Genomic DNA, 23687 nt, shown 5'->3' on the forward strand with positions numbered 1-23687 from the left:
CTTGAAAACCCTGTGGCCGGTATTGGAACCGCATGATTTTAGACACCGCTCCCTGTTACCCTTGCATAAGTTGGCCAGATGAGTCTGGCAACAGGCTAAAGATCTACTGGGGTTTGTGGGGGTGGTGGCGGAGAGTCCACTGTGGGATAATCAGAGTTTTTCCCATCTGCATGGGATGGTGGGGAAACATTATTGGTCCTCTAGAGAGGTAGTTGCTCTATCACAACTGCTAACGGAGGAAGGGTTGGTCATGACGGTGAGTGAGATTCGTCCAGCTTTCAATATACCACCGGGGTATGAATTATATTGCATACAGCTCCATCATGCTCTATTAGCACAATTTCCACTGAACTCCGCGACGTACACTAGTTATGACTTGGTGGTGAGGTTGAGCACTCCGTTCACACGTGGAGTCGTCTCTCAAATGTATTCTTTTCTACTGGAGGCTAAATTGTGAACGGAGCCCCTTGGGGCTGAGGATAGGTGGCGAGCACTTATTCCACAACTCACAGCGGAGGACTGGAGGGAGGCTCAGGGTTCCCACTTGCTGGTTTCACCAGCTGCCAACAATAAACTAGTGCAACTGTTCATCATCCACCAATGTTATTTAACGCCCGTAAGGTTACATCGTATGGGAAGAATGGCATCCTCACAATGTCATAGGTGTGGAGAGATACGGGCTGATTTTATTCACCTAATGTGGGGTTGTTACTGGATTCTTAGCTTTTGGGAGGAGGTGGTTGCATTATTGACGGCAGTGCTGGGGAGGACGATACCTTGCAGGCCGGAGGTGTGTTTGCTGGGACTGCTCTCTGAGGAGCAATGGTCAATATATGAGAGGACTTTCCTCAGAGAAACACTATTTATGGCAAGGAAGGCGGTGGCCATGAGATGGATGGCGGACAGTAGCGCAATGGCGTAAATTGGTCAATGACATACTTCCATTTGAGAAAATAATGTATAAACACCGGGGGAAGCCGGCTAAATTCGATCTGATCTGGAGTGGCTGGTGCTCATCGAATCTCACTCACTGTACAGTCCAAGGGCTATCTGCTGCTCTGATTCAAGCTGGGGGTGGGAGGGGGTAAAGGATTCGGGTGGATGGCACATCCAAGTGCTCTTTTCTTTGCCGTACGAGATGGTGGGTGCGTTATTGCAGAATATTGAAAGGTGGGCACATTACTGTTTTCATGTTGTACTGGATTAAAAGTTTTATTAGAATGTTTTGATCAATTTGTATTATGCATACATGGTCTGCGAACCACGGTCTAACGGGTACCTGCGAGTATTCCTTTTGTATGTATTGATTCTTCTGAAATATGTACTAATGATTGTATAACGTTATCCTGATGTATGTGATGGTTTGACTCTGACCGTTATTTTCAATAAAACGAGTTTAAAAAAATGCATTGGATGAAGCAGCCCCCCCTACACTCTGTACCACCCGACAAAGACGACGACAACCCTGGCACACGCCTCAATCCCGCTTTCTTCAGCGGTGCTTGAGATGTGCCGAACGACTGTGGAGAAAATCACATTTGGATGCAGATTTCCTCCATTACAAATTTATGCTCAAAACGTACAACTCTGCCCTTTACCGAGCCAAACAAGTCTATTTCACTTCTCTCATCTCTACACTATCTAATAATCCAAAAGGCCTCTTTGATACTTTTCACTCCCTCCTTAGTCCTAAAGTGCAGACGCCGATCACAGTTCTCTGTGCTGAAGATCTGGCCAATTATTTTAAAGTTAAAATTGACAACATCCGGCATGATATCTCCCAGTCCCCTAGTAACATCGATCCCCTTCCCTCCCGCACTCCCTCTTCTTCACTCTCAGCATTTGACCCAATAACTGAAGAAGTCTCGAGGCTCCTCTCTTCTTCTCGTCCTACTACCTGCCCTAGTGATCCTGTCCCCTCACACCTCCTCCAGTCCCTCTCCCCAGCTGTCACTAGTCACCTGACTAAAATATTGAACCTCTCTCTTTCCTCTGGTATCTTTCCCTCCACTTTTAAACATGCCATTATAAACCCATTACTGAAAAAACCAACTCTTGACCCATCCAGCGCTGCTAACTACCGACCAGTCTCTAATCTGCCCTTCATCTCCAAACTCCTGCAACGCTTGGTCTACTCTCGCCTTATCCGCTATCTCTCTGCTAACTCCATTCTTGACCCCTTACAATCTGGTTTCCGCACTCTACACTCCACAGAAACTGCCCTTACTAAAGTCTCAAATGATCTCTTGGCGGCTAAATTGGACGGTAAATCCTCTCTCCTGATTCTTTTGGATCTCTCTGCAGCCTTTGACACTGTAGACCACAAACTCCTACTTAACATGCTCCACTCTATTGGCCTCAAGGATGCGGCTCTCTCTTGGTTTTCCTCCTATATCTCTGACCGCTCATTCAGCGTGTCATTTGCTGGTTCCACTTCTCCTCTTCCCCTTGCTTTCGGGGTTCCTCCGGGATCAGTCCTAGGTCCGCTGCTTTTTTCTCTCTACACAGCTCCTATTGGACAAACCATCAGCAGATTTGGCTTCCAGTACCATCTCTACGCTGATGACACCCAATTATATACCTCTTCCCGTGACATAACCTCTGCTCTAATACAGAACACCAGTGATTGTCTGTCCACTGTCTCTAACATCATGTCCTCTCTCTATCTGAAACTGAATCTTTCTAAAACTGAGCTCCTTGTGTTCCCACCATCTACTAACCTCCCTAAACCTGATGTCTCCATCTCTGTGTGTGGCACTACCATCACTCCTAAGCAGGACGCCCGCTGGCTTGGGGTTATTTTTGACTCAGATCTTTCCTTTACTCCTCACATACAATCACTTTCATGCTCCTGTCATTTTCACCTCAAAAACATCTCCAGAATCCGCTCTTTTCTTACGGAGGAAACCGCCAAAACTCTCATTGTTGCTCTGATTCACTCTCGTCTTGACCACTGTAACTCATTACTAGTCGGTCTTCCCCTCACTAAACTCTGCCCTCTCCAATCTATCCTCAATGCAGCAGCCAGGCTCATCTTTATGACCAACCGCTACACCAACACCTCTAATCTGTGCCAGTCACTGCACTGGTTGCCCATCCCCTTCCGAATAAAATTCAAACTTATTACTCTCACCCACAAAGCTCTCCACAGTGCTGCACCTCCTTACATCTCCTCCCTCATCTCTGTCTACCACCCTACTCGGGCTCTACGTTCTGCCAATGACCTTACATTAAAATCCTCCATAATCCAAACCTCCCACTCCCGTCTCCAAGATTTCTCTCGTGCTGCACTCGTCCTCTGGAATGCGCTACCCCAGACAATCCGATTAATTCCCAATATCCACAGTTTTAAACGTGCCCTGAAAACACATCTATTTAGACAGGCCTATAACATTCCCTAATCTGACTCCTTTCCCTGGCCCTCCTTTTCGATTAGTCATCAGAATAAGATTCCCTCACACTCCTTCTCTTCATGTCCGTCATACACGGATACTGGCTGGTGACCGGCTCATGCAGCTTTATGTTACCACCGCATGTGTATAAAAATGGCCGGACCATTGTACAGAACAAACACTGTTACACTTTGTGTCTCCCTTATGTCCTCATAGATTGTAAGCTTTTGCGAGCAGGGTCCTCCCTCCCCAGGTTTGAATTGTAAATGAACTTTGTCACTATGTAATGTCTGATATTGTTTGTTTCATGTCCCCTCTAAATTGTAAAGTGCTGTGTAATATGTTGGCGCTATATAAAGATTATTATTATTATTATTAGTGGAATTAGTCCATGAAGATGAAAATCTACTTTTTTTTTGTCTGCTAAAACATAGAATTTTTTCATTTTTACAAGGGAAAAAAGCACCCCAACATTTATAAAGCAATTTCTCCCGATTACAGCAATACCCCATATGTGGTCATAAACTGATGTTTGGACCCACAGCAGCGCTCAGCATGGAAGGAGCACCTTTTAGATTTGTAGCGCAGATTTTTCTGGAATGGTTTTCGGTGCCATGTTGCGTTTGCAATGTTCTGGAGGGACCAAAACCGTGGAAACCCCCCATTTTGGAAACTACACCCCTCAAGGAATTTTTCTAGGGGTATAGCAAGCATTTTGACCCCACAGGTTTTTTTGTGGCATTAGGCCGTGAAAATTAATATCAACATTTTTGTCCACTAAAATGTTGCATTTTTTAATTTTCACAAGGGATAAAAGAGAAAAACCACACCAACATTTGAAAAGCAATTTCTCCCGAGTACGGCAATACCCCCATATGTGGTCATATATGTTTATTAGAAATTAATTAACCCTTTCTGGACTGATCCTTTTTCATTTTCGGTTTTCACTCCCCGCCTTCCAAGAGCCATAACTTTTTTATTTTTCCATCAATAGAGCGGTGTGAGAGCTTATTTTTTTGTGGGAGGAGTTGTAGTTTCTATTGACACCATTTAAAGTCCCATATAATGTACTGGGAAACTGAAAATAAATTATTTGAGGGCTGAAATTGGAAAAAACTGATTCTGCCATTGTTTTTGGGCTTTTGTTTTTAAGTCTTTCACCATGCGGTAAAAATGACGACTTTTTATTCTGCGTCTCAATACGATTATGGTGATGCTAAATTTATATAGTTTTTATATTTTACAATAACTTATTTTGTCGATTGTGTGGCGTGAGGGCTTATTTTTGGGAGGATGAGCTGTAGCTTTTATTGATCACTTTTTATTCAAATTTTTTTTTAGAGCTTAGGTGACCAAAAACAGATTTTGGGGTTTTAAATTCTTTATATCTTACGGTGTTCACCATGCGTAATAAATTAAGTTTTACTTTACTCTACAAGTCGGTAGGATTACAGCAATACCACATGTATATAGTTTTTTTTATGTTTTGCAGCGTTTGCACAATAAAATCACATTTTTATTACTTATTTTTTGTGTTGCCACATTCTGAGAGCCATAACTTTTTTATTTTTCAGTAAAAAAAAAAGCTGTGTAAGGGCTTGTTTTTTGCAGGATGGGTGTTAGGTTTTATTGGTACTATTTTGGGGTGCATGTGACCTTTTTGATCACTTTTTATTCTATATTTTGGGAGGGGTGGTGACCCAAAAAAGTTTTTCATTAGTTCACCGTGCGCTAAAAAAAAATAACATTATAGTTGGTGATACCAAATATGAGTACTTTTTTTTTGTAACGCTTTCATTTTTTCCCTATAATAAAAGACTTATTATTGGGAAAAAAACAACAACTTATTTATACACTTTTATAAAACATTTTTATTAACTTTTTACACTTTTTTTTTGACCTGCAGCACTGTTTGCTGCTAGTATACATTACACTATCTAGTAGCGTAATGTATGCCAACTGTCAGTGTGATGTCACAGTCACTGACAGTAAGGCATCATTTACACGAGCGTAATCGACGCGCGTGCTTTTCACGCGTGTCGTACGCATCTATTTTAGTCTATGGGGCAGTGCAGACAGTGCGTGAATTTTGCGCAGCGCGAGTGCGTTGCGTAAAACTCCCGACATGTCTTATCTTTGTGCGCTGTTCGTGCATCACGCACTCATTGAAGTCAATGAGTGCAAGAAAACCACGCATGCCGCACGGAAGCACTTCCGTGCGAACTGCGTGATTCGCGCAACAGCTGTCAAACTCTGAATGTAAACAGAAAAGCACCACGTGCTTTTCTGTTTACAAACATCCAAACGGAGTGTCATAATGATGGTGGCTTCGAGAAAATCTCGCAGCCGCGCATCATACACTGATGACACACGGAGCTGTTAAGTGCCTTTTGCGCACGCAAAATGCCGCGTTTTTTGCGTGCGCAAAACGCACACGCTCTTGTAAATCAGGCCTAAATCTAAGAGGCTGGTCCTCATAGGCTTCAATACATGGCAGACCCGGAGGCAGTTATCTGGCCTCCGGTTGCAGTTGTCTGGCCTCCGGTTGCCATGGCAACTGCCGACGTGCTACAAACCTAAAAAATGCGGTGATCGCAATCGATTGCCGCATTTGAGGGGTTAATTGCCTTAATTATCAGCAATGAGCCGCTGATGGGCACCACTGTAGTGTCAGCTGTCGGGGACAGCTGATGTCCCGGTTCTCGATGCACGGTGTCATCGACCGTGTGCATCAGAAACGACACAGTGACTTCCTGTCACTCTGACAGGAAGCCTATCAGGACCAGCCGGAGGTTGGTCCTGAAAGGCTTCCGTCCATGGCAGACACAGAGGCCATTGTTTGGCCTCCGTTTGGCATGCTAACTGTCAGCAAACCCCGCGATTTACGACCGGCGTCTGCCGATGTGATAGTAACCCCTAAAAAGCAGCAATCGCAAACGATCGCCGCATTTAAGAGGACCTCCCAGTTCCCGATGCACGATGTCGCCGACAATGTGCATCGGGAACGACTCAGTAACTATACGTCCTCGTGCAGGAAGTAACCTCCCGCGACGACGTATAGTTACTGACTCGTGCAGGTAGGGGTTAAATTAACGTTCTGCTGCCTTCATGTTTATGTAGTCAGAGATTCCAATTAACTCTTTACAAGAAATTGTACCCATCCCCCCTAGCGGAGATGAATAATCCACATGAAAAGGTTATTACATGGCTTATAAAAGAACAATATTCCTTAGGAAGTTGAAGCTCCTAGCTAGAGGTTTCAACGATTCGCTTCCCATTAAAATGCACTGGGAAATGAATTCACCAAGTTTGAGATTCGCTTTTGCAAATTTATGATTAAAATAAGCAAATTTAATATCCTATTGTATTTTAGAACCACCAACAATGGAAAAACGGGGAATTGAGTTGCTTACCTCTACTCATGGCCAGAACTTTGCACAAAGCACCATTTTACAATTCAGATGCTGTATAGAGTCAACCCCAGACCCCTTCTCATAGTTGGTATGCCCAAAGAAGTAGGAAATCTGAGGGTGTGTTCAGATGTGATGGAAAGGTGGCGCATTTTTGGTGCCATTCCATACCAAAAATTTTTAAAAAAAAGTTATATGCATAAAATTCAGAGCATGCTGAATATTTTCAAATCTGCAGCATGCCCGTTCCATTGCAGAAATGCTGCAGAGTTTTACCCTTTGCAATGCATAGGGTAAAGTCAGAGGCAAACTTCACATGTAACGCATATCCACAACATCTGTCCTCGGCCTCACGGTGCAGTCAGAATCTCACGTGATTTAGACTTCACTGCTAAAATGATAAAGCATAACTTTTTCCTTGTAGTCTTGAAGAAAATCCACTGTATTGCTAATAAGATTTAGGATTTAACCTATTTCAAAAACACAATATAACTATCTCTCAGAACTGATAGACTGGTTTAAAATTCGGCGATTCATTGCCTTTATTACTTTCACCACCAATGCCGCTTAAACTGTAGTGCTCCCCAGTTTTAACCCTTCTGCCATATAAAGTTGTAGTAATAGACTAAAAGTATGGCTTTGTAATAAAATAGAAAATTGTATTACATATTTAATAAACAATAATTTACTTTGAGAGGTTCAGTTAGAACATTAGTTCTGATATTTACACACTTGAAACTAAAAACTAGAATTAAATTATAAATATGGTTTATTTGAACTCTAAATACACAAGATAACATTCTGTTTCAAGAGATCACTCTTTTATATTAACAATTATAAACCACATCCCAATGTGTGGGTAAAAAAAAAAACCCACTTAGAAGCTATGTAAACAGCTGAACACTTTTTTAATAAAACAATGTATCATGGCATTTGAGGCAACTTTTTAGCTGTTTTTTTTTTAAATTAAAAAATGTTTTTACTTTTTGAGATACAGCTTCCATGTATCTTGGATACATAGAAGCTGTATCTTGCACTCAAACTCGAATCCATCAGGACAGCGGGACAAACTGCTTTAGTGACATCGGGTCCTGCATGATCCACCTAAGTTATGAAGTTATAAACTTAGATGTCAAAGATAACAAGCGGACCCTGCTTGTCAGAAATACACCGGGCCCGCTGTCCTGATGGATCAAAGATACATAGAAGCTGTATCTGAAAAAGTAAAAATATTTAATAAAAAATGAAATTAAAAAGTTAAAATGCCATATATATTTTTTTTTTATAAAACAGTGATCAAAAGATTACATAGCCTTAAATGACAAATCATCAAATGCTTATCTGAGGTCAGTTTTAGCCAGCCCAAATTTATATAAAAGCATTTAAAAAAAAAAAAAAAAAAGAAGCTATTTTAGAAATATGCAATTCTCATTTAAACACTGGTAAAGTGTGACAATCTTTTTTTTTTTTTCTGCATTTGTACCAGCTTAATGTGTTTGTGCAACTAGAAAAAAAAAACAAAAATAAAAAATGGACAGGTTTACTTGCAAGTAAAATTAAATCACAGTTGGCATGTTTATAGACTATGTGGGCTTCGTAATCTTAAACAATACAATTGATCTATATGTAATCGTTATCATGTCTGGTTATCGTGCAAAGCAAACTGGGAAGACTATAAAAAACATAACTGCCATATATTGTAACAATTAGAAATTAAATTGAGAAAGTCAGCAACTCTAGCACAATATTTGTACAGAACAAAATTCCACGCTCCAGCTTCTATGGGGAAAATAAAAGACATAAAAAACAAAAACCTCATGAAGTCATTCAGTAAAACGAATAATAGGAAGATGGAGGTAACCACTGAGTGAAGCCCTACTGTGCATGACGTTTATCAGAACATATTTGTACAGAAGATAAAAAAGGCTTTTACAAGACCTGAGCCCGAAATTAGTGCCTTAAATACGCCATAATAAAAAGCAGCTAGATAGTATTGATTGCATTATTCTTCACAATACAATATTTCTTATCCACCAAATCACAGTTCCAGAAGAATGTTGCAAAATAAAAATAAAAAAATCTATATTGCAGGTGGGTGGGATTCCCAGAACTTTAGCACCCAAGCAAGTTCTACATTTTCCAGTAAGTATATCTCCGAACGTAACTTTACAGACATCAGTTTACCCAGCAATGAATGGAACTGGGAGATTCCTTGTTCTGTGGTTTAACAGCAGTGTCATCCTACAGTAAATTCATCCAAGAAAATTTGAGGAGAATCTTGTACATGGTACAATCATTATTCATCATCATCATCATCATCATCATCATCATCACTCCAAAAGATCCTAGAAAAATATATAAAATGTGAAAACGCAAGTTCCCAACATAATCAACATAATCTGTCAGAGTGCCATCAACCTATAACTGCCTCCTCTTACCTCATCAGAGTCATCGTGGTAACCACTACTCCTGCACGGTTCCCCGATGTTGGAGTCCAAGTGCTCATCGCCCTGGGTATCCACATGCTGCCTTAAAACAGAATATCTGTGCACAAGGAACCTATAGAAGAAAAAGAGTTTTAGCAGCGGTATATTACACAAAAAAAAAAAGGGGGACAGTCACCTCTCCTGACAGGTCCATTTTACTAAATAATTGTATTCCCCATGAGAAAACAATTTGAGCATTTTTTCTTAAAAGTCTGCATTATACCGTTTCTCTGTCTAGAAACTTATGACTAAATGGACAACTGAGTCACCAGTGGGGGGGGGGGGGGGGTGTCACTACACAGTCAAACTAGCCAATCAGTGCTGTCAGAGGGAGACTGTACTAACAGCAACTAACTTTAAAAGGGGTTTTCCCGGGCACAGACACCGGATAGGTCATCAGTAGAACACCCGGACCCCTCACCTATCAGCTGCTCTGGCTGCCTCCTGGCACCAAATGTCCATGCTGGAAGCAGATGGCTCCGGGCCAGAATAGTGGCCGAGCTGAAGTACTGCAGCTCTGCTCATATTCAAGTGAACAGGAGCCGAGCTGCAATTCTGCAGCACGGCCACTATGCAGTGTACGGAGCCATCCGCATCCGGCTCCGAAGTCTCCATACACTACATAACATCCGGCAGCTGATCGGTGCAGGATGCAGGTGTCGGAACCCCACCGATCATATACAACCCCTTTAAAGTTAGTGTATTCTTAACCACCAATTTTTTTTCCAATTGTTTTTATTTAACTAGGCCTAACATTCTGTGCTGATTGACCACTACAAATAAATTTTATAATTATTAAAGGCCCCCCCCCAAGAGAGCAGCAACAGGAATTAAATGATCTAACTCTATACCTATGCAGGGAATTTGGGCATTTTGTGTGTGTGTGTGTGTGTGTGTGTGTCAAATCATCACAAAATATGGGACCTACAAACCGCAAGGTATTAATAAACAAAACTAATTTGTTGATTTTATACATCATGTTGGTCCATATAACCAGAAAGTGATTTAATTTCAGCCTCCCTAATCCCCGTTTGACACTAAAGGGCTGTTTAGTAGGTGTAATTGTACCCACTAGTATAAAACTATAAGGGTATCATATAGATGTCATAATTTTAATAGGATTATCTATATTAGTGACAGATTCTCTTTAATTACCCTTGACTCCAGTTTTATTTTTTTGTCTCTTACCTCCCCCCACAAACGTATTTCTTGATTATCACAATAGCTGCGGCAACAGCAACTGAGAGCACCACAATTACAGATAGAATCAGCAGGACGGAGCTTGTTGCAGTCTTTTCCTAGAAAAGAAAAATGGGCAGTCAATAGTCGCCCATAGGGCCCATTCTTTCAAAAAGAGCATTTTATGGAGTATCAACTAAAGACACTGAACAACAAGAAGGTCTCATATCTTCAATGTAGAAATAGGTCATTAAAATAAAATAAAGTGGCATGCTATATCTATGTGCAGATAAAAACCTTGTGTCCTAAGTTGCAATGGTCAACAAGTAAACTTGGCACTAAACCTGTTGGACATTGGTTTCATTAATTGATCTTCCATGCCTCATCAAGAGTAGATCATCATAGGAAATGGAAAGCCTCAGCTTGTGCATTGTAAGCCACATTTTCATTGGATCATTAAGCACAGAAAATAATAAATAAAAATCATGTCTTACCAATTGGCCATCTGAAAGAGAAATCTGATTTTTGACAGATGCCAGGACAGAACTTCTTGCCAGGGCACGTATGGCCAACTTAAGTTTGATTGAGGAGAAATGATATGGGGCTATTTTTCATGGTTTGGGCTAAACCCCTTCGTTTTAATGGGGTTGTACCATTTGACAATTATCACCTATACACAGGATGGGTAATGTTTGTCTGATCGCTGGGGGCCTCACCGCTGAGACCCTTACCAATCAGGAGAACTGGGGACCCGAACTCCCCGACTGCAGTGAGGAGAACATTGAATGGAGCGGCAGAGTACATGCTCTGTGGGAGTGACGGAAACAGCCCAGAGACTTTGAATGGAGAAGCAGACACATGCTGGACCTCTGCTCCATTCAAGCTCCTCCTCACCGGGTGGTGCATTAGGAGGAACGTGCATAGGTGGAGGACCTAAATTGAGGGCGTACCTGAAGATCTCCAAAGGAGACGGATGTGAAGAGAGAAAAGAGGCGCAATAGTGTGATACAATAAATGATAAGGATTTAGCGTGGGCTGGTAAAATTAGGCTTACCGTCTTAGGTTGTACATTGCTCTTGTAGGCTTGTCAGGTTGAAAATTTGGGGTGCAGGGTAGAGAGCTTTGTCAGCAAGGATTCTTTATGCTAGAGGTAGAGTGGGAGAGGAATAGAAGGGCACAGACGTGCTCCAAGGTGTAATATGGCTACTGTCCGTAGCAATATTACACTAAGAAGGAAGTCTGTGCCCTTCAATTTCTCTTCCACTGTGCTTCTAGCATAAGGAAGATTTAAGGAAGAACGGTTGGGTGTCGATCAGTTGGGGCCCCCAGCAATCAGACAATTATCACTGATCCACAGGATAGGTGATAATTGTCGATCCTGGGAATACCGAAAGAGAAAGTAGTCTAACCCCTTCCCGAAATTTGTCATATGGATACATCATGGAAAGCTAGTGCTTCCCGCATTTTGCCGTATCCATACGACAAATGGTGGACACCGATTCAGAAGAGTTGGTGCCCCTACCCGCGGATGTCGGCTGCACGTTCTAGCTGACACCCTGGGGTAATGGCGAGGACAGAAATTTGCTCCAATCCCAGCCATGAACCCCTTAAGTGCAGCGGTCAAAAGCGATCGCTGCATTTAAGGTCTTTGCAGCTCATCGGCACCCTAGCAATGAATGCTGGGATGCCGGTGGCTGCAAAGGCAACCGGAGGCCTAACACTGGCCTCCCGGTATGCCAAGTACGGAAGACTTTCAGGCCCCGGCCAGAGGTGGTGCCTAAAAGGCTTCCGTAGCCGCCGGCAAGATGGCGCCGGCTCAGGAGCTGAGCCGGTGTCATCAGCTGTATGTTACAGCTGACATCCACCTGTAACGGAAGGAACTGGAGCTAGCTCAGATTCCTGCCATTAACCCCTTCGATGCAGCGATCTAAAGCGATCGCTGCATCTTTGTGGTTGATAGCAGATCAGCAGCCCTGCCATGCTATGCTATAGCAGGGCTGCCAACTGCTGAAATGGCAACAGGAGGCATAACAACGGCCTCCTGGTCTGCTATTACGAAAGCCGATTAGGTAGTGCAATGTATTAGAAAAAGAATCTGACAGTTGGACCTTCAAGTCCCCTAGTGGGACTAAAGAAAAGTGTAAAAAAAAAAGTGAAGAAAAAAAAAAAGTTGGCAAAAATATAATAAGAGCCTCAAGTAATAAAATAAAACACTAATCGCCCTTTTTCCCTTATCAAGTCCTTTATTATTGAAAAAAAAAAGAAATGAACCATACATATGTTATCGCCGCGTCCGTAACGGCCTGAACTATAAAAATATCATGTTATTTATTCCACGTGGTGAACGCCGTAAATAAGAATACAAAAGAACAAAAATCAGTTAAGGCTCCAATAAGTCAGGAAAGAAAAAGATATGCAGTTGTGCAGGCCCGGGGACGACGACATTTCTTCTGTTTCAAAAGGCAATTTATCAAGGCCCTAATATTAGGGAACCAGGAAGGGTAGGACCCAAAACATACCTGCTGGAGGCAAGGGTGCCAATATTATACCAGGACAACACTTGCCCAGCAAAATTCCCCAAACTGCAAAGGTGCAGAGTGTGGACCAAAAGGGGGATAAAGGACATAATTTATCAGTGTTCATAAAGGATTGCTTCACAGCGTAACACACATCTACGGATTATTTTACCACCTGACTATGCCCCTGATGTACTCTGCTCAGCTTACATATACCTCCACATTATAAACTAAACTACCAGTAAAACACCAAACAAAACTACTTCCAAGCAAATCCACGCTCCAAAAGCCAATTGGTGTTCCCTCCCTTCCTTCTAATCCCTACAGTGTGTCCAAACAGCAGTTTACTTTCACATATATGGCATAACCATACCCGGGAGAACCCTTTTTTGGGGGGTGTAAGTCTCCAGTGGCACAAGCTGGGCATGACATATTTGCCACTGAAATGGCATATCTAGGGAAAAAGTTGAAATTTTTTAACTTTGCACCATCCGCAGCGCAATCATTTATGGAAAAGACCTGTGGGTGAAAATGCTCACTACACCCCTTAAAAAATGGCTTGAGGGGTGGTTTCCAAAATGGGTTCACTTCTCAGGGGTTTCTTTTATTATTTCACATCAGATCCTCTGCAATTATGAACCAATACTTTGTAAATAGCCAAATTAGGCCTCAACTTCGCATGGGACTCTTTTAATCTGGAGCCTGGTCGAATTTCCAGGCAAAAGATTAGGGCTACATGTAGGGTGTGTCTAAAACCGGGAAAAACAGCATAATAATTAGACAGCTGTCTTATTATGGCTGCACAAGATGGGAACATATTGGCATATCTATGTTGCAGAGTGAAAATGGGATTTTTTACATAGAGTGCACACTAATTTCTGCAAAACACCTGTGGGGTTAACATGGTCACTACACCCCTAGGTAAATACCTTGAGGGGTATAGTTCCCAAAATGGGGTCACTTCTGCAGGGGGGGGGGTTCCAACTGTTTTGGTCCCACATGGGCTTTGCAAATGAGACATAGCGCCCAAAAACCAATCCAGCAAAATCTGTACTCCAAAAGCCAAATGGCGCTCCTTCCCTTCTGAGCCCTGCAGTGTGTCCAAACAGCAGTTTATGACCACATATGGGGTATTGCTATACTCCGGAGAAGTTGCTTTACAAACGTTGCAGTTCCTTTTTTCCTTTATTTGTTGAGAAAATGGAAAATTTGGAGCTAAAGTCTTATTGAAGAAATTTTTTTATTTTTTATTTTCACTGCCCAATCCTAATAAAATCTATGAGACACCTGTAGGGTCAAAATGCTCACTACACCCCTAGATGAATTCCTCAAGGGGTGTAGTTTCATAAATGGAGTCACTTTGTGGGCGTTTTCATGGTTTTAGTCCCTCAGGGGCTTTGCAAATGAGACATGGCCTCTGCAAACCATTCCTGCTAAATTTGGGCTCCAAAAGCTAAATGGCGCTCTTTCCATTCTAAGCCCTGCTGTGTGTCCAAACAGCCGTGTATGACCACATGTGGGGTAATGTTTTACTTTGGAGAAATTGCTTTACAAATGTTGTGGTGATTTTTCTCTTTTAGTCCTTGTGGAAGTGAAAAAAAAGATTGGCTAAACCTACGTTTTATTGGAAACAAATTTAGATTTTCATTTTCACTGCCCATTTCCAATAATTTCTGCAAAAAACCTATGGGGTCAATATGCTCACTGTTTTGGCATCACAAGACCTCTTCAAACCTGACATGGTGCCTAAAATATATTCTCATAAAAAGGAAGCCCAAAATTCACTAGGTGCTCCTTTGTTTCTGAGAAAAAAAAAATACATTTCTGGAAAAAAAAAATTCTAAATTTCACCACTACTTTGCCTTAAAGGGAATGTGTCGCTAGAAATTATTTATTATTTTTTTTTTTCCAGTTAAACAATTCGCATTTGAGCGATTACACATGCTTTTAATTTTTTTAATTTTTCACAAGTTCAGGAAATATTATAAATTAGATTCTAATTTATAACATTTCCATGTGTGGGGCACTAGAGGGTGCAGTTCCCAAAATTGCAGCATGGTCATTGTGGTAAAGCAACCTCATTGATTTATGCTGCAAATTTGAGGTGGACACATTCTCCTCTAGTATCCTCGCACAATCCCCCCCCCTCCCTTCTTCTGGCTAGTGCCAGGAGGAGGGTTTGAATCTTCAAGCCTCCAACACGGTGTGCTGCCATTTTCTGAGCGACTGCACAGTGTAGGAGGATTAGATACAGGGCTCAGCAGACAGTATCACACGAACATAATACACACATCACATACACGAACATAATTTACCTGCTCCTGCCTCCGCTCCCATTCTTTGAACAAATGGCCAGAAGCCGCAGCCGGAAGTCGTCATTTTACTGTCCGGCAGCGGGTTCCGGTCCACATGAAAATGGCATCGGCTTTCGCTCTGCGAACGAGCTTAGTTTTGGACTGTGTGGGAGCGTTCCCACACAGACGGCTTACGCTTCAGAGAATGGAACGGCTCCTGTTCGCATTCTGTATGGGTCTGTATGTGCCGTTAATCAACACATACAGAAATTAAAAAAAAAAAAAAGGCAGCCCCCATAGAGAAGTAAAAGTAAAAACACAGTAAAAAGTAGAACATGAGAAAACAAATAAATACAATTTATGTTAATATCATATTAAAAGCCATATAATAATAATAATAATAATAATAATAATAATAAAATAAAAAAAATTCATGGGGAAGGCAGTTTTCTGTTCCAGTATGATTGTGCCCCAGTGCACAAAGCAAGGTCCATAGAGGAATCGTTGGGCGAGTTTGGTGTGGAAGAACTTATCTGGTCCGCACAGTGCCCTGACCTATTGAACACCGTTAGGCTGAACTAGAACAGAGATTGCGAGCCAGGTTCTTTCCAACATCAGTGTGACCTCACAAATGCTCTTCCGGAAGAATGGGAAAAAATTTCCCACAGATACACTCAAATCTTGTAGAAAGCCTTCCCAGGAGAGTGGAATCTGTTTTAGCTGAAAAGGGGGAGACCAACTCCAAGGTAATGCCTATGGATTTAGAGTAGGATGTCATACAAGCTCCTGTGGCTGTATTGTGTAGGTGTCGCAATACTTTTGTACATATAGTGTACATGTATATATACACACACAAACATAACCTCTTCCCTGTGAGCAAAAGTGTTTAGATAATTTGAAATCTTACACATCTCTGTAATTCTAGGTGCGGTCTCATTTGGTTATTGGTTGTTCTAGAAGAGAAACAATAGCAAAAAGTTACCGGTGTTTTCGAGGAAAGGTCATTTGCACACTTCTTCTTCATGTCTATTTCTTGTCGAACAGGGTTCATTCCACCAGTGCACTTATCCCCAGGAATTTTACGGTACCTGTGAGCAAGAAGTATAGTCACCTTTAAACACAAAAGCACCTCTCTGGCCAAATAAATAAACATACAAAAATTTTCATGCGTTCTTGCAGGTTCCTTTTGTAGAAGTGCTGTTTTTGCTCCAACGTGTATTTCTCTTGTTCTAACTAAGACCGGAAGATGCAAACCTAGTCAGCCATCTTGGAGGCTATCTTGAGAAAACCTGTCACACAATCTGTATACAAGTATACACAAATAATTCCATCTCTCCCTTCCCCAAAGCTACTCAAAAAGTCATGCTCAAGTTCCTTCAGTGCCTACTTGAATTAGTACACAAGGAGGGGGGCACTACTACAGTTAGGGCTTAAATGCCTACGTGCACAGGAAGTCAGTGGCCACACCTGTGACGTTCAGCAGATTGCTGGGGCTGCTTTATTCTAAGAAGGGTTTGTTTTTAATTTTTAGCGAACATTACAATGTTTAAAAAAAAAAAAAAAAAAAAAAGAGAAGACATACATGTCCAACAAGTTCAACCAAGGGATGAGAGAAAGGGAAGGGATACAGGTAAACTATAGAACTTAGTTTTAGGCTGTGTTCACATCACCATCGCTTTCCGCTGAGGGGTTCCGTCGGAGGTTACCGTCGGGTTAACCCCTCAGCGGAAAGCCAAACGCAAACCTCAGCTTCCGTTTCACTCACCTTTGAACTCAACGGTGACGGAAACCTAGCTAACTTTTTCTGTTAAGGGAAGTGTTTTCTATGTCAGATATTAGTTGGGTGTGTATCTCTGCCCTCTGGGGAGAATACATTAGACACATCCAATGCATACAGACGAGCTGCCCCCCCCCTTCTCACCAGGTAATGGTATTCCATGAGGTAGCCATGAGGCCCATGCCCCCCCCACTTGCACGTGCATGAGCATGTGATGTCACACAGATGTGCACAAACAATGTATAAGAGGGTCAACGGCCCCACACTTTCTCTCTTATTTCCTGCTATCCTGCTCCCAACGGACTCCCCTTCCCTCCTGGTCTGCTCTTGCCTCATGGCCCTTCCTGAGAGACCACACGAACTTGGACCACATGCGAAGTATCTTCTCCCCTATACACCATAAGTAACCCTTTCTCCCCAGCTCTTCTACCTGCACATTCCCATATCCCCTGGTACCTGTTTAACCCTTTCCCACCATTTACCTGCTACACAGCAACCCAATCCCCTTGTTAACCTTTTATCCTCCTGCTGTCCCTGGTAACCCTTGCTGTCCCTAGTGACCCTTGCTATTAACCCTTAGAGTACAGGGATAGTTATTGCTAGGTGGGAGTGGGACAGAAATAGTGAGCGTGTATTGTAACATAACTGTATTCATATGTATGTTTAGGTATGTGGGTAGAGGTATAACGTAGGTTTGTGATACTGTGGCTATACTGTACTACGTATAGTGCGAGTATACTCCGTATATATGGTTATATGTATAGGGGTGTACTGATACTGTATGGTGATCGGTTACTGTGTTCGGTTACTGTATTTCATATATGAGAGTGATTACTGTAGGTTAATAAATATTAACTTTATTTACTATACAATTGTATTTAGTGAGTCGTATACACTTATGTAGCAGCAAAGCAAGTAAATTAACGTTAGTATAAGGAAAAGGTAGGGGAACTAGTCATAACCCTAGTGACCCTGATTATAAAGGCGGTAGTAATAGTGGGAGACACTAACCAGTGAACCCCGCTATTACACCAGCCCTTTTACACACGTGTGTGTGTGCGCTATATATATATATATATATATATATATATATATATATATATATATATATATATATAGCCCTTCTACAGTTTCCGTCTGTCACCGTTGTGACAGAGTTCCGTCGTTTTGACAGAATCAATGGCGTAGTCCACTTGAACCCTTGCACAATGGAGGCAAATGGATACCATTGGCACCAGATCCATCACTAATGAAATCAATGGTGATGGAAATGGAAAACATTGGTTTCCGTTTGTTTCAGTCAGGGTCCCGTTCCGAGGGAAAGCTCAGACGGAACGGGACGCTGGCGCAGATGTGAATGAAGCCTTAATCATGTCCCCACTTAGTCATGTCTTTTCAAAACTAAATCGGTTTATTTTAACCTTTCCTCCTAACTTAGATTCTCCATGTCCCTTTTAATTTGGCGGTGATGGGTCGCCATGGCAACCAGGGCCTAATAAAGGACCTCAGGCATAGTGTAAACCTGACAGGTAGTCTATTAGAGCAAGTATACCAAAGCATTATAGAAGCGATCAAAACATATCATGCTGAAGTCCCCGATTAATAAAAAATTAAATGTCAAATAAAAAGTTAATTAAAAAAGGATAAACAATTTTTCTATTAAAAGTGGTTTCATTTTGTCAAGGTGTATAGAAAAAAAACGAACCATGGTGAACGGAATATGCAGAAAAAAACCAGAATTGATTTTCATTCTATCCCTTAAAAAAACACCTGAAAAACACCATACCCAGAGCATGCTGCATTATATATTTTACTATAGACTTTAATGTAACATCTGGCTGCACTTAAAACTGCATGAAAAAAAACCACCATGAGAACCGCGATGAAAAAAAAAATACATGAATAAATACAGCAAAGTGCAAGTGCCCGAACAATAAATGCAGCAGCCCTATACTGACAAGTGTCGAGTTAGGGAAAACAATTAACTAGACAGGCACAAAAAGCAGGACAGAGTACAGACCAAAAGAGGGGGAGCCTGATCCAACACGTGTTTCACCACCTGCTTCATCCTTGCTTTATTTACCAATGCATTTCTTTCTATAGGAGGTTTTTAGTATTTACGTGTGGGGATCCTTGCTATTTTGTATCTAATATTGATTGTAATGATGGGGGCTGGGAAACAGACAAGTGAGCCCTAATCTACCCGCCACTCAGTCCCTGCCTACTTGCAACGACCCGCCCTAGGCGACGGGGTACAACTGGGCGACGGTCTCTACGCTCAATAAGTGCACGACAGACAAACAGACAAGGGTACACAGAAGCTAAGGGAAATGGGGCAGTTGCCCACGGCAACACCGTGAGCAACAAGAGTAGTGAACGAGCAAAGTCAAACCAGGAGTGTACGAGGTGCCAAACGCAGAGCAGGAGAGTAGTGAACAAGCCGAGTCAAACCAGGAGTGTACGAGGTACCAAACGCAGAGGAGGAGAGTAGTCAGTAAGCCAGGGTCAATATGAAGCAGGGACAAATAGTTCAAGAAGCTGCAGCAGGGCCAGGAAACCAAACGAGAAGAATCACAAGCAAGGAGGAACAGGAAAGGCAGGTATAAATAGACAGGGGGCGGGAGCTAGCTCCGTCTGGCCAGGCTGTGATAGGATGGCAGGCTTAGGAGTGGGAGAGCCTGAGTGGTGGAAGATGGAGTCAGTCTCACAGACATAGAAGCAGGTGCAGACTGATTACCTATGGGCGTTGACACAGAAGCTGTGCCTGGCAGATCCTTTACATTGATATTGTATTTTTCATTATACTGGTTATCCTGCCTGGATTTTGGCATAGGAGTAATTGTGCAAATGTGGTAAGACATTAAATGTTAAAGTGTAGCTAAACGTTTGACAAACTTCTGACGTCATAGTGACATGTCAGAAGTCTGGATTGGTGGGGGTCCGAGCACGGAGACCCCCCCCACCAATCGCTAGAACGAAGCAGCTGAAGTGCTCGTGTGAGCGCTCAGCCGCTTCGAGTCAGTTCGGCTTTTTCCGGAAAGCCGATGTATTGGAGTATGCTCTCATAGACTTTCTATTGAGTCCGTACACCAATACATTGATTTCCGGAAAAAGCTGGACAGACACGAAGCGGCTGAGCGCTCACACGAGCACTACAGCTGCTTCGTTCTAGCGATTGGTGGGGGTCTCAGTGCTCGGACCACCACCAATCCAAACTTCTGACATGTCACTAGGACGTCAGAAGTTTGTCAAACGTTTAGCTGCACTTTAATATAAGATAAATCAAACTATATGTACCGCAAAATGGTGCTAATGAAAAATACAGCTCATCCTGCAAAAAATAAGTCATCAAACAAATATTCAAAAAGCTATAACTTTTGTATTCTACTTTTGAAAGGAGATGATGAAAAACATAAAATAAAAAAAACAACTCATCTTTTGGTCATTAAGGGACAAAATATGCCTGTCATTAAAAGGCAGCTGATAAGACTAAATAACAGCATGCAATGTCAATGATCTACAAGTACACCTTCTCAACAAGTGACTCTCCCAGTTTAGCTCCCTATAAAACAGGGGTCTCAAACTCGGCTGGGTAAATGGGCTGCATATAGAAAGAAGAAGAAAAAAAAGAATGAAGTCGAGGGGCCGCATTAATTAAAAATTTAATACAATACAAAAAGTATTGTTAATCAATTAGTTATTCTAACTACTATAAACAATACTACATTACTATAACACTACATTACTATAATAATACCACTAAGTTTAAACTTAACCGAAATATGCGAGTTTACTCCATGTGCTTATTTTACCAATCCAGTTTTCCAGTTTAAGTGTAGCTAAATGCAATCCGGAGGCTCAGTTCGCAGCGTTTGGCAGACACAAGAGTATAAAGATTGGGCAGCCCCTTTTTAGATAATGCCACAGTGCCCTCTGAAGATAATGCCAGTGCCTTCTGAAGATAATGCCAGTGCCTTCTGTAGAGAATGCCACCACCCCTAGATAATGCCACACTGCCCTCTGTAGATCATGAAATCAGGGGATCCTCCTCGACCAGAATGTGGGGTCAGGGGCAACCCCAGAGCCGTAGTATAGGCTCTGCTCCGGAACTTGGTGGAAGCCCCTCTGACTTCACTGTCCCTATACAGTGATATCAGGGGCAAGCCCAGAGCCGGAGTCCCGGGCACAGCGTTAGTGCACTCCTCCTTCGGCCTGCTCTCTTCTCTCCCGAGGGAGCTATGGTGCCCCGTAGGCGACAGCCTCAGGGGCCACATGCTTGAGACCCCTGCTCTAGAACACATGATACATGCCGATTGTTGGTACCCAGATGCATAACTTTACATTTATCTACATTAAAAATCATTTGCCAAGTTGATGCCCAAACGCTCAGTGTACAAGTTGGCTTGTAATTTGTAAACATCTTTCATAGACTGAACTATACTACATAGCTTGGTGTCATCTGCAAAGATAGAAAACAGCTAATTATCCCATTTATTATATTAAGTTGAAAAATAGTGGTCCTAGCACTGAACCCTGGGGTGTACCACTTATAACCGGGGACCATTCAGAGTAGGAATCATTGACCACAACTCTCTGGATATGGCCTTTGAGCCAATTTTCAATCCAAATACAAAATATACTTTCTAAACCTATAGACCTTAATAGGCATCTATGAGAGACAGTTTCCGATGCCAAAAACACTATATCCACAGCGGCCCCTCTGTCTAGGCTTCTCCCCACTTCATAAAACAAAATCAGGTTGGTTAGACAATTTCTGTCCTTCTTAAATCCGCGCTGGCTGTCAATTACAATACTATTTTATGTCACATACTCGTGTATATAGTCTGTGACATGCAGGATCCAACGGTTATCCATCACATCTAAGTTCATAACTTAGATATGATTGATTACAGGTGGATCCCGCGTGTCCCAATGACCCTGAACCGTTCAGGTCCGCGGGACTGACGTATTCAGGTAATAGCGCTAGATACAGCTGCTCTGTAGAGAATACAGAGCAGCTGTATCTCAAAAAGTAAAACGAATTTTGAATCAAAACGAATTATAAAAAGTTACACCAAAACACACTGACCTGTTTAGTTAAAAAAAAATAATTAATTAATTATATTATATATATATATACATACATACATACATACATATACATACATACATACATACAGACACACACACACACACACACACACACACACACACACACACACACACACACACTACCGTTCAAAAGTTTGGGGTCACCCAGACAATTTTGTGTTTTCCATGAAAACTCATACTTATATTTATCAAAGGAGTTGCAAAAGGACTAGAAAATATAGACAAGACGTTGACAAGGTTAGAAATAATGATTTTTAATTGAAATAATAATTTTCTCCTTCAAACTTTGCTTTCGTCAAAGAATGCTCCATTTGCAGCAATTACAGCATTGCAGACCTTTGGCATTCTAGCTGTTAATTTGCTGAGGTAAATCGGGAGAAATTTCACCCCATGCTTCCAGAAGCCCCTCCCACAAGTTGGATTGGCTTGATGGGCACTTCTTGCGTACCATACGGTCAAGCTGCTCCCGCGACAGCTCTATGGGGTGGAGATCTAGTGACTGCGCTGGCCACTCCATTACAGATAGAATACTAACTGCCTGCTTCTTGCCTAAATAGTTCTTGCATAATTTGGAGGTGTGCTTTGGGTCATTGTCCTGTTGCAGGATGAAATTGGCTCCAATCAAGCGCTGTCCACAGGGTATGGCATGGAATTGCAAAATGGAGTGATAGCCTGCCTTATTCAAAATCCCTTTTACCTTGTACAAATCTCCCACTTTACCAGCACCAAAGCAACCCCAGACCATCACATTACCTCCACCATGCTTGACAGATGTCGTCAGGCACTCTTCCAGCATTTTTTCAGTTGTTCTGAATCTCACAAATGTTCTTCTGTGTGATCCAAACACCTCAAACTTCGATTCGTCTGTCCATAACACTTTTTTCCAATCTTCCTCTGTCCAATGTCTGTGTGCTTTCGCCCATATTAATATTTTCTTTTTATTAGCCAGTCTCAGATATGGCTTTTTCTTTGCCACTCTGCCCTGAAGGCCAGCATCCCCGAGTCGCCTCTTCACTGTAGACGTTGACACTGGCGTTTTGCGGGTACTATTTAATGAAGTTGCCAGTTGAGGACCTGTGAGGCGTCTATTTCTCAAACTAGAGACTCTAATGTACTTGTCTTGTTGCTCAGTTGTGCAGCGGGGCCTCCCACTTCTCTTTCTACTCTGGTTAGAGCCTGTTTGTGCTGTCCTCTGAAGGGAGTAGTACACACCGTTGAAGGAAATCTTCAGTTTCTTGGCAATTTCTCGCATGGAATAGTCTTCATTTCTAAGAACAAGAATAGACTGTCGAGTTTCACATGAAAGCTTTCTTTTTCTAGCCATTTGGAGAGTTTAATCGAACCCACAAATGTAATGCTCCAGATTCTCAACTAGCTCAAAGGAAGGTCAGTTTTATAGCTCCTCTAAAACAGCAAAACTGTTTACAGCGGTGCTAACATAATTGCACAAGGGTTTTCAAGTGTGTTCTAATCATCCATTAGCCTTCTAACACAGTTAGCAAACACAATGTACCATTAGAA

General features: G+C 42.0%; 1 protein-coding gene across 1 annotated transcript in view; it reads right to left on the minus strand.

The window, feature by feature from the left end:
• Window positions 1–7553: 7553 nt before the first annotated feature.
• Window positions 7554–23687, minus strand: part of SORT1 (sortilin 1) — a 72887-nt gene continuing 56753 nt past the window's right edge. The window contains exons 17-20 of the mRNA XM_075853636.1: window positions 16260–16365; window positions 10477–10586; window positions 9241–9361; window positions 7554–9147 (exon numbers count right to left, since the gene is read on the minus strand). Coding sequence (XP_075709751.1) covers window positions 9133–9147; window positions 9241–9361; window positions 10477–10586; window positions 16260–16365 — 352 coding nt within the window. The 3' untranslated portion in view covers window positions 7554–9132. The remainder of the gene's footprint in view (window positions 9148–9240; window positions 9362–10476; window positions 10587–16259; window positions 16366–23687) is intronic.

This window comes from Rhinoderma darwinii, chromosome 2 (genome assembly GCF_050947455.1).
Source record: "Rhinoderma darwinii isolate aRhiDar2 chromosome 2, aRhiDar2.hap1, whole genome shotgun sequence".
Classification (NCBI taxonomy): Eukaryota; Metazoa; Chordata; class Amphibia; order Anura; family Rhinodermatidae; genus Rhinoderma; species Rhinoderma darwinii.